Genomic DNA, 12,144 nt, shown 5'->3' on the forward strand with positions numbered 1-12,144 from the left:
ACACACACACACACACACACACACACCAGTTACCTGCAGTCTTGGTTCTATCATACATCACTGCTGTGGGAACTGCCCTGGAGACTAGTGTGTTTGCAAGTACAATTCAAGTTTGTTGTAGGCTGGTTCTAACTCCAAAGCCCTAAATGGCTTAAGACCTGGATATCTAAAGAGACCATCTTTTCCAGATGGCCAGATGGCACTTACTAATGGCCCTCAGCACCAGGAAGTGTGGTGGGAGAGAGCCCAACACTGGGAATGCTTGGAGGTAGACCTACTTCTCAGATAAGAATGGCTACCATTCTCCTACCCTTGGCTTTTATGGAAGGAGCCGCCTGTGGCTCTTTGAGCTGTCTCCTGCGGCTCCCAGCCACCCGGTGCGCACGCACCTCTTCGAACGGGCAGTGGTGCACGCGCACCTCTCCAAATGGAGAGTGGCACCGCCCATTCCAAGAGGTGCGCACGCACCTTTCCGAAGGGCGGAGGTGCGCGTGCACCTCTCCAAGCCGCCGCCGTCCCGTCCGGAGACCTGCCGTGTTTGTCAAACATGGACAAACGCGGCAGCTGTGCAAACGGGATGGCGGCGGTTTGGAGAGTGCGCGTGCACCTCTCCAAGCTGCCCCCGTCCCGTCCAGAGACCTGCCGCGTTCGTCAAACATTGACGCACACGGCAGCTGTGCAAATGGGATGGTGGCGGTTTGGAGAGTGCACGCGCACCTCTCCAAGCCGCCGCCGTCCCGTCCGGAGACCTGCCGCGTTCGTCAAACATTGACGAACACGGCAGCTGTGCAAACGGGATGGCGGCGGTTTGGAGAGTGCGCGCGCACCTCTCCCAAGCCGCCGCCGTCCGGAGACCTGCCGATGGACGGCGGCGGCTTGGGAGAGGTGCGCGCGCACTCGCCAAACCGCCGCTATCCCATTTGCACAGCTGCCGCGTTCGTCCATGTTTAACGAACGCGGCAGGTCTCCGAACGGGACGGCGCGGACCTCTCCAAAGGGGAGACCCGTCGCCGCGCAGGTGCCTCCCAGTTTGCGCATGCACAAAATGTTTTTTGCGCATGCACGTGAGTGGATGCACGTGCATGCACTTTTTGCGGCTCCCACTTTTTTGTTTGTGTGATGGAACTGGTTCTGAGTGGCTCTTTTCCTTTTTCCGGTTGCCGACCCCTGGCCTATGGGGACCAACTCAAGAGCAACAGGCATCCCTTTGTGTGAAGATATGCATGTGGGCACATGTTTACAGTTGCAAAGGACATTAGGAATAAGTTTATGGAACCAGAGAAAGAGCTGCAACCAAGACAACGGTTAGATAAAAGAAATCTGAATCTGGGACAAAAATTACATTTGAATAAGTGTCTCAGATATGACCCTCTCTGGTTCTCATAAAGATAAAGAAAGGGAGGGAGGAAGAACATCCAGACTTGGAAGATTGTGTTACAACAACCTTTTGATAAAGTAATATTAACATTTACAACTATCGTTTATAAATCTGGTGACCTAGTCTTTCTTGACATTGGTGCGTAATGCTTCTATATTTTTCTTATTATTTAATAGTAGGATTTTAGAATGTCATAACATTTAATGAAAGCTGTATATAAGGCTTGCATATATTTCTTATTATTTAACAGTAGGATGTTGGAATGTCATAACATTTAATGGCAGCTTTAAAATGTAATTTTAATTTTATTGCTATTTTATTACCTGCAAAGCTATTTCGTACAGCTGAGGTTTGTGAGCAAATGAGGCAGTAGCTAAAAGGCACAAAGGAACAGAAAATGGAATTGTCACAACTAATTGTATACTGCAGTCTGTGACATCAAGGGAATGTACTCTATGACTTTAGGCTGCCAGTTCAAGTCAGTAGGAGTAATGGGAAAATCCCCCAGCCTGGCCATCAGCTCAAGGCTTAGTATCACATTTGGAGCTGAGTGCACAGAAAAATCTTAGACAGAAAACAAATATACTCTTTTTCATTGTTTCCCATATGACTTTTTCCAGTTTTTTGAAATTATCTTAAAATATTGGTGGGGAAGGATTTTGAAATATTTTCTAAAATTATCATTTTACATGATGGTTAAATACTTCAGATTTGAAATAAATCAAATTGTATCTGGACATATATAATCTAACATGTGAAAAGGTAGAGATACTTGTAGTCCTTGACTTATAACACTTCATTTACTGGCCATTTAAAGTTACTAAAAAAAAAAGTGACTTATGACTGTTTTTTACACTTCGGGCCAAGTGTGAATACCCAGGGTCACGTGATCAAAATTCAGATGCTTAACAACTGGTTCAGATTTATGACAGTTTGCAGTGTCCTTTTGCAACATTTTGATAAGCAAAGTCAATGGGAAAGCCAGATTCACTTAATAACCATGTTACTAATTTAACAGCTGCAGTGATTCACTTAACAAATATCTCTCTTAGCCACAGAAATTTTGGGCTCAGTTGTGGTTGTAAGTTGAAAACTATCTGTGTTACCGTATTTTAAACTAATATATAATTAAAAGGAACACAAACAGTTAAACTGAATATTTACCATATATTTCATTGTTTCTACCTTCTTTTAGAATACCTTTGGAATGCCAGCTGCAACCCTGAGGCCTCCGGATATTCATCCCCTTTAGCTCACATGTGTCCCATGGCAGATATGTAGACGTATCTCACTCAAGACATTGGCTTCCTCTAAGCTGGCATCTGTATTGGCTATATCCGTGGTGGCGAACCTATGGCACGCGTGCCACAGGTGGCACGCATATCCCTCTCTGTGGGCACCCGCACTATCGCCCCAGTCCTAGGCCTTCAGCTGGGTTTTATAAAACCTTTTCGCTTTACGTCTCTGCCGCCATGTGCAAAAAAAAAAGTTCAATCAATCAATTGTGGGGGGAAAAAATCTCACCAAGTTGGAATTGATTGATTGAGCTTTTTAGTCCCACCCATTCTGCTGTTACCACTGCGGCCATGCCCACCCAATGGGCCACGCCTACCCAATTGGCCACACCCACCCAATGGGCCATGCCCACACTGCACATGATGATACATAAGTGGGTTTGGGGTTGCAGTTTGGGCACTCAATCTCTAAAAGGTTCGCCATCACTGGGCTATATAATTGCCACAGTTCATAAGAAATGGGAAATTTCTGCTTCAGAGTTTGGAATCCATTGTTCTGAAGCAACACTTCTATGAGGTTTGGTGTTCATGGCAGAATAACAGAAGAGCAGAGTTGGAGAGGAGTTTGGAGGTCTTCTAATCCAACACCCTGTGCAGGCAGGAAACCCTATACCATTTCAGATAAATGGTTGTCCAATCTCTTCTTAAAAGCCTCCAGTGTTGGAGCATTTGCAAATTCTGGAGACAAGTTGTTCCACCAATTATTTGTTCTATCAGGAAATTTCTCCTTAGTTCTAGGTTGCTTCTCTTCTTGATTAGTTTCCATCCACTGCTTCTTGTCCTGCCCTCAGGTGCTTTGGAGAATAGCTTGACTCCCTCTTCTTTGTGGCAACCCCTGAGATATTGGAACACTGCTATCATGTCACCCCCTAGGCCAGCGGTAGGCAATCTCGGCTCTTTTATGACTCATGGACTTCAACTCCCAGAATTCCTGAGTCAGCTGACTCAGGAATTCTGGGGGTTGAAGTCCATGAGTCATAAAAGAGCTGAGGTTCCCTACCCCTGCCCTAGGCCTTCTTTTCATTAAACTATTAAACATACCCAGTTCCTGCAACCATTCTTTATATGTTTTAGCCTCCAGTCCCCTAATCTTCTTTGTTGCTCTTCTCTGCACTCTTTCTAGAGACTCAACATCTTTTTTACATTGTGGTGACCAAAACTGGATGCAGTATTCCAAGTGTGGCATTACCAAGGCATTGTAAAGTGGTATTAACACTTCACGTGATCTTGATTCTATCCCTCTGTTAATGCAGCCTAACACTGTGTTGGCTTTTTTGGCAGCTGCAGCACACTGCTGGCTCATATTTAAGTGATTGTCCACTATAAAGGCAAATAAAGGAGCTTTAGGATACTGTGAACCATATTCTTTACCACTAAGCATGGTTGGGCTGGTTGCTTTGAAAGCACTCCCTCTGCCTTTTTAACTTTTCAACTGCTCCACTTGTAATTTTGTTTTGATTCTGTATTTAACTTTGGTTTTAACTACACTTTTTTATATGATTGTTTGGCTTTATTTGCAAACCAGAGTCATGCAGGTGAGAGGTGGTATACAGTTTTGATAAATAAATAAGACTAATATATGATAATTCCTGTTTTGTTTTAAATGACCCCCCATCCCCATCAATATTGGATACAGGAGCTTACGTCCACTTGATCGCAGTATGTTGCATTGGGTCCATATTGTAACTGACACTGGTGATGAACATCATAAATGACTCCAGGTGCAATGAATGGTGGCTTGAGATCTTTCTTCTTGGGAACATCATCCAGGCAAAAACCCCATCCGTGGCTGCAATGGACATCTGGGATTAATTCTTTACAAATTATGGGGGGCAATGAAAATATTATTGTGGGGTAACTATAATGTAATTTCATATTTCAAGGAAGGACAGAAATGACAACCACTCCTTATCATCTATGTCAATCACTAACCTGGCTCCTTCTAAATGTGTTGCATTACAAGTTCTTCACCTACCAGACTAGAGGTGGGGAACTACGGCCTCTTTATGGCTTGCAGATTTCAATTCCCAGAATTAAAGTCCACAAGACCACAAGTCATAAAAGGACCCTAGTTCCACATCAGCAGTGGAGACTGAAGAAGTAGTTGATTGAGTAGTTAATCTAGTGGCACCAGCAAGGAAAAGGTGGCTCTGTACTTACAATAAAAATAATAAAATGGAGAAATCGATGATGGAGAAATCCTTACAAGCCAGAATGTCCATGATGACTCTTGTTAGCCCTTACTGCAAAAAATATTATATGTAACTGTGTGTAGGAAGTGAAGCTACAATGCTGATTAGGCAACAGCTTTATCAGAGCATCCTGTTTTGATAAGTTCATTTTCTAATAAGCTAATGAGATGACTCAGATTATGATGATGGTGATTTAAGAGGCAAGGCATACGAAGAAAGGTTGATCTGGGAATATTTTGCTTAAAGCAGTAGAAGAAAACTCTAAACCCTTAAAAGACTCCAACCCCTTTATGGCCTCCCTATTGCCCCAAGTTCACATCAGCAAAGTGCAATGCCAATTAAAAACAGACTGTAATGAATCAAGCTTGACTCATGGTGACCTATGGACACATCCACATGTTTTCCTGGTAACAGGATGGAAATATTTTGCTTTTGCTTTTTTCTAGGATGTTTTTAAAATTACCCAGCCTAGCCTATAGCCCTCAGATTTCCCAGTAACCTTCTATCCATATATGAAGACTGTTTAACCCTGCTTAGCTTTTTTGAGTTTAACCATGATTGGCCAACTGCTACCCTTGCCGTATAAGCAGCCAAGTAACACAAATGTCCACCTATTTGGGGTGGAAAACTAAGTAAAATAATAAATTTAAATAAAACTTCAACAAGCTAAATACATTTTGAGAGTGGAAAAAATCATCTAAACAGGGTGAACAGGGGAAAATCCTGAAAATGGTGGTGTTATATCACTGCCCGCCATCTGGAGTCCTTGATAACTGCAAGAGGAGAAAGAGGAGGAGAAGAAAAAAGGAGATGACACAACAGTCAATGAAATAAGATTTATGGTTCATCACTGTCTGCTTATTCCTGGCTTAGAAAGAAGTCAATCAGCAAGAGAGACAGAGCTTCCTTGTCTTAACTGTTTTAACTGTTTAGTTAAACTGTTTGCATCAATGAAGTTGAAGTGATGTGTTATCCTATTCCTGAGGCAACCCTAGAAGAATTCTCAGAACGTCTTCTAGTGCACCATCCAACAATCTGGAAGGCATTTGACAGATAATTTGAGAAATACGTTTGAAAAATAAGAGAATTTAAACAGTTAGAAGTCCACAAATGTGATCTTGGATTTCATACAGCTAAGAAAAGCAAGAATGGCCTTTATAGTTTAGGTGGCTTCACCTAATGAGAATATTTTCAAATTAAAATGGAATATTGCAGGGGAAATTAATTCAACACATGAAACACCCTATAATGAAATGGTCTATTCTCTAGCACGGAGTCAGCTGAGTTAGTTTTTACCCAAAATAAGACAGGTAGGATTAATCAACAAAGGGAGCATCCCAATTACAATTAGTTCTCTATTACCAACTGGTTGCCTAGTTTAGTGATTATTCATAGTTACAACAGTGATGAAGAAGTGATGTGATCAATTCTCACATTTACAACCTTTATATGTCTATAAAACAAAGGAAAGCTGAAGTAAGACCATAAGCACAGTCACTGTTTCATTTAGCAACTTCTTTGCTTAATAACAGAGTTGCTCATTTCAATTATGGTTCCTAAACCAGGATTACCTGTAGTGACTTACAGTATATTCAAAATAATACAGTATATTATCCAGCCATCATAGAGACAATATAAACCTTTGTTTCAGTACTGTTATTTCAGCACAAGATTTACCGTATAACTCTAGAAAAATCCCTACTGGCTTCTAAAGTTATATTTGTGGATCCATCTTCATTCATCTACAAGCCTACAGCCCAATGAGTAGCAAGGTAACTGAAGGATGCTTAGAGCAATTTTGTTCCATTTTTCAAATTGTCACCTTGACTTACTCTAAGAAACGGGTGATGTATTCCTTGCTGCATCGTGACCAGGTGAGTGGTGTAGGATCATACTGTAGCTGCCGAGACATAATGTATGGCCGTCTTCCCACTGATTCGCAATCATTTTCTTTTCCATCATGCTGGATGCCAAAACTGAAGGGAAAGAAACCCAAGGAATAAATCTCAAAACAAAGTTCTGCCACAAAAGCTTATGAGGATAGGGCAGCTTGATTGCTTGCTTAATTAATTAATTAATTTGCTGCCCGTCTCACCACAGGTAACTCTCTTAAGTTGATTTTAAATAACCTAAAGAAGGAATAACCTGTTGCAGGTCATTGGGTATTGCAATTCTTTTGGGTATCCTCTTTAGCATCCTGTTTGCATTTTTTTAAAAAAAAATAATACTTGAATTTCAGAGAACGGATGAAGATAATTACGTAAACAGTAAAGGTTGATTTTAATATATTTTGGCTAGCATTAACAGATTAAAGGCAATTCACAATGGCAGACAGTTTCTAAATTAAAAAATAGAATGTGCAAATATTAGAATGATTCAAAAAACCCTCCTAAGATCCTTTAGGTTATGATACAGCACCTTTATTTATAAGGATACGAAGGGAACATATACAGTCAGCATAATCCTGGTGGTACTGTATGAAATAAAAGCTGCAATCCCTACACTTTAATCATCAATAATACTAAATAATGCTATGTAATGGTAAGTTTACTTCATAGAGAATCATAGGGCTGGAAGGAACCTTGGGGGTCTTCTAGTTCAACTGCCTTCCCAAGGCAGGAGTTATGCTACCCCAGGCAAATGGTTGCCCAATCTTTCTTGAAAATCTCCAGCAATGAAACAACCACAACTCTGGAGACAAGCTGTTCAACCAATTAATCACCTTACTGTCAGGAAATTCCTCCTTATTTCCAGGTTGAATCTCCTCTGACGAGCTTCCACCCACTGCTTCTTGTTCTACCCTCAGGAGCTATGGAGAATAAATCGATACCCTCTTTCCTGTGACAACCCTTCAAGTATTAGAAGACTGGTGTGGCCTTCTCTTCATTAGGCTAAAACATACTGTACCTAGTTCCCTTAGCTAAGTCGTATGACTTAGCCTCTAGTTAAGTTTTGCTCATTTGCACATTCTTAACTCTCTTTCCCAAGTATACACTGTGACCAAATGGAATTGTTTCCTTCCAGAGAACATTTCCTTGTGCTTCAGCCAGATGCAGCCGTTCAAGAGATGAACCAGTAAAATCACTCTCACCCACATTGACAGAGCAAGCCACTATATATAAACAGAGAGCAAACCCCACTCGCTTACTAGCTGATGTTTCTGTAGTTTGGTAACGAAATATCTGCAAGAAAACAACCATGCAGGGAGAGCAGCAAGAATCCCCCTAAAACCCCTGTTTATCAAGACTTCCAATATGGTTAAAGTTCAAAGGTTAGCAGTTGGAGAAATGGAAGAGAAGTGGAGAATGCATAACATTTTTTTTTACTAATTATCTTCTCCTTTGCTTTTTGTATCTTCAGTCTTATGCAATTTCTGCCTGAACAATCTAAAAAAAAAATCTAACTGTGCCCCACCTCCAGAAGACTTCCAGCATATGCATTACCTGTGTCCAAGTTCGTGGGCAATTGTGAAGGCCAAAGGTAGGCCAGAGTCTTCATTGATGTTGCAGCTTCGATGTGGTTGGCACATGCCCGAGAGATGGGACAAGCCTAAGGTTTCACAGGGTTGATTCATGGCAGCACAAATGTCTTTTCTGTGACCATAGCAAAAAAGCTTAATATTAAAAAAACAAAACAAAACCCTATGCATTCAAGGTAATCCCACATTCAGAACATAGGGCCACTGTTTTTATTGCTCTTAATTCTAGGAAAGTGTACATAATGCGGTTGATGCAAACATCCCTTTTGGGGATCTGCCAAGATTCATATTTCAGTAGAGATCTAGAGGTTCAACCTCCAGAGTTCCTGGCTTTGCATTTCCTCCCTTTTGTAACCACACAATCTTTTTATCTGTCCCCTAAATAATAGAAACAAGGAGAGGGAGCTATGAAATCAAAAATTTGTTAATAATAATCTCATAGATGTGCTTGTTTGTTTAATATGAATAACAAAATAACAGAGTTGGAAGGGACCTTGGAGGCCTTCTAGTCCAACCCCTGCTCAAGCAGGAAACCTTATACCATTTCAGACAAATGGTTGTCCAATCTCTTCTTAAAAACTTTGAGTGTTGGAACACCCACAACTTCTGGAGGCAAGTCGTTCCACTGATTAATTGTTCTACTTGTCAGGAAAATTCTCCTTAGTTCTAGGTTGGTTTTTCTCCTTGATTAGTTGCCCTAAATCAGGGGTAGGCAACCTCGGCTCTTTTTTATGACTCATGGACATCAACTCCCAGAATTCCTGAGACAGCTTGGCTCAGGAATTCTGGGAGTTGATGTCCATGAGTCATAAAAGAGCTGAGGTTGCCTACCCCTGCCCTAAATGAACTTTTTAACAAATGTCCTTCTGCATCTGTTACAGCTTTTTCCCTTCCCGTCAGTATTTTCCATGGTCTAATAACATTTTTATTCTCATTCTATCTGCTCCTTACCATAAGCTGTGTTCAGAAGCTGAATTATAATTTCCCAAATTAGAAATGAGGCATTATATAGCATATGGAAAATGCAGTTTACAAAATGCAAAGTGAGTCACAGATTTCAGGTCATTACAGCGGTATTCAAAAGTGTGCAATTATTGTTAACAAGCACTGTTGTAGGAAAAGTCACAAGCAAGACAGCCCAGTGATTACTGTAGCCAAACAACACTGTTAATTAAGAACCAAAAATATTTGCTTCTGCATTTTTCTATCTGGGAAAGAGTTTTGGAGGACGGGAGTTGTTTTCCAAAAACATTTCCCCTTCATTTTATTTCCTTTAGTAGATTAGGTTCTGATGGATGATGGATTCTATTGCAAATCAGGGCTGTTTCCAGAGGAGGCAGAGGAGGAGAGGACCTGGAGTTTATGGAGCGAAGGAACTGGATGAGGCTGTCGGCAGGCCCAGAGGAAGAGAGAGAGGCTTTTGGAGGAGTTGGTGGCGGCGGCAGCAGCGTGTTCCAGGGGCGAAAAGAAGCAAGGCCTCTTTAAGGAAAAGGTGGAAGAGTCAGGATCAGAAAAAGGAAAGAAGGCGAGGTTGTCGGAATACAAGCGAATTTGAGGGCTAATCCACATGGAGCCCCATTTCCATCTGTCCTGTTTGCCATCGTTCACTCCCTAGAGACTAAAATGGACAATGTGAAATTTGAGCGGGCCACAAACAAGGAGTATATATCGGAGGTGGTGACCCTTTGAGAGCTGTATGCAACGAAATTTCATTTTGATGTATGCCGATTGGTGTACATTCAAAGTGACAATAAAGTTATCATCATCATCATTTGTTAAAAGTTTTGAATATAAATTGATGCAAAGTTAGGCAATATGATCCAGAAATTTTGGATAACAACCCCCATAAATCCCATCTAGCATGGTTAATAGTTATGGATAATTGGGGTTGGCTAAAGCATTGTCAGGCTTTACCAGAGACATGAGTGTAAATCTTCACCATAAATCTACATAATCTGTTACCTAGGAACTGGTTTACTCTGAAGTAATTTTATAGCCTTGACCATGCTAGATTAGTTTCTTTATAGCTAATCAGGTCAGACAGTAAATCAGCAGCAATACAAAACAATCCAAGCTTATACTCTGTTTCCACGAAAATAAGAGCTGGTCTTATTTTTTTAAATTTTGTCTCCAAAAGAGGCACCAGATCTTACTTTTTTGGGGGGAAAGTGTCTTTTCCACTCACCTCCGTCACCGACAGCCCTGTCCAGCTGACCCACGTCTTCTGGGACCAAAGGAGCAGCTTCATTCTGCAGCTGAGAATGAAGCTCAGCCTCCATTTCCCAGTCAAAGGCCTTTCCGGAAGGCCACTGCAGCCGAGAACCGAGCTATGGATTGAAACCATAGCTTGGTTCTCTGCTGCAGTGGCCTTCCGTAAAGCCTCTGACTGTGAAATGCAGGCCCGAGGATGCTGCAGAAGAAGTGGGCCGGCAAGGAGAGGCCCGGCTGTCTGATAACTGGGTGCGTGGCTCATGGGGCAGCTCCACCCCTCACCCCTGCCCTAGCTTGATTTTTAGCTGTGTGCCTCACCCCAAAACTAGGGCTTATTTTGGGGGTAGGGTTTATATTAGGCCCACCCCAAAAAAATCAAGCTAGGGCTTATTTTTGGGATAGGTCTTACTTTCAGGGAAACATGGGTATACAAATCTATGCATGGGGATTGAAAACTTGGTGTTTCCTCTCCCCCCCTTTTCTAGGTGAATGGATGTATGGGGAACTGCCAACGAGATAGAAGGATGGGTAGGTGGGGTGGGTGGATGGGTTACATTTGCACAACTCCTCCCCCATCTTAAATCAGCCTCGGTGTGGCTTACAACCAAAAATAAAATGACACATATGTAACAATAAAATCAATATACCCCAAAATAGAAAAACCACAGCCACATTTCCCTCACGCAAACCCCACATTCCCTTCCATTCTAACCTCACCCTATCCCAAAGCGTAGAGAGGAAACTTGTCATCCAAATGGGCTGATAAGCATCACCACCACCACCCAATCTAGAAGACATTAAACACAAGCAGGTATAACAGGGACTGTCCTCTACATAATGGTGACGATGTGACAGTGTGACAGATAGCATTTTGGTAAGTTAGTGCTTAGCAGAGTCATGACAGTTAGAGAATAATGGATTCAAATAAGCAAATGCTGAGAGAAAGGGAGGGGGGGAAAGTGAAGGGTAAGAGTTGCTTGACAGTGAACTAATGAGCTGGAGATATGATGAGTTCTCAGTTACTGAATGGATTCAAGCAGAAGCTGTTGGAGATGGTTTAATTTAGATTCCTGAATTAAGCTGAAGGTGGGATTGAGTAGCCTAAATATCCCCTTCCTACTCTTCGATTTAAGAAAGGATAAGAGCGAATGATACTGGAAAGTTATGGGAAGGAGGATCAAGAGAGAATTAGAAGAAAAGAACCATGAAAAAAAAGCCACATAGGTCCTGGGTATGGTATATCAATAGCAGGCACTGTTTCTTTCTCACCAATATAGTGTAACACATGAGACATGTGAAGTATCGTATTGCAATCTTTCCAATTACCGTAAAAGAGAACAGTGTGCTTGAGTCCCTCTGCTGCAAATGTAGGCATAAAGAGGGAGAATATCAAGAGAACAGCACAGCAAAGAGTGCCTCATAAGTTTAAAAGAGAGGTGACATTCAAAGACACAACTTTTTGATGTGCAGATCTTTGTAATTAAGCCATACTCACTCATAATTAAAAGTAGGAAGGGAATAAGGATATTTTAAGAGAGGGGTGAGAAATAGTACCCCTCCAGATGTTATAGAACTACAATGGTTCCAGCC

General features: G+C 41.7%; 1 protein-coding gene across 1 annotated transcript in view; it reads right to left on the reverse strand.

Annotated features, from left to right (window-relative positions):
- Positions 1-12,144, reverse strand: part of ADAMTS12 (ADAM metallopeptidase with thrombospondin type 1 motif 12) — a 169,752-nt gene that overhangs the window by 62,108 nt on the left and 95,500 nt on the right. Inside the window, exons 7-9 of the mRNA XM_081317497.1 lie at positions 8,309-8,458; positions 6,698-6,841; positions 4,318-4,462 (exon numbers count right to left, since the gene is read on the reverse strand). Coding sequence (XP_081173623.1) covers positions 4,318-4,462; positions 6,698-6,841; positions 8,309-8,458 — 439 coding nt within the window. The remainder of the gene's footprint in view (positions 1-4,317; positions 4,463-6,697; positions 6,842-8,308; positions 8,459-12,144) is intronic.

The sequence above is a fragment of the Vipera berus genome (genome assembly GCF_964194415.1).
Source record: "Vipera berus genome assembly, chromosome: 2".
NCBI classification, from domain to species: domain Eukaryota; kingdom Metazoa; phylum Chordata; class Lepidosauria; order Squamata; family Viperidae; genus Vipera; species Vipera berus.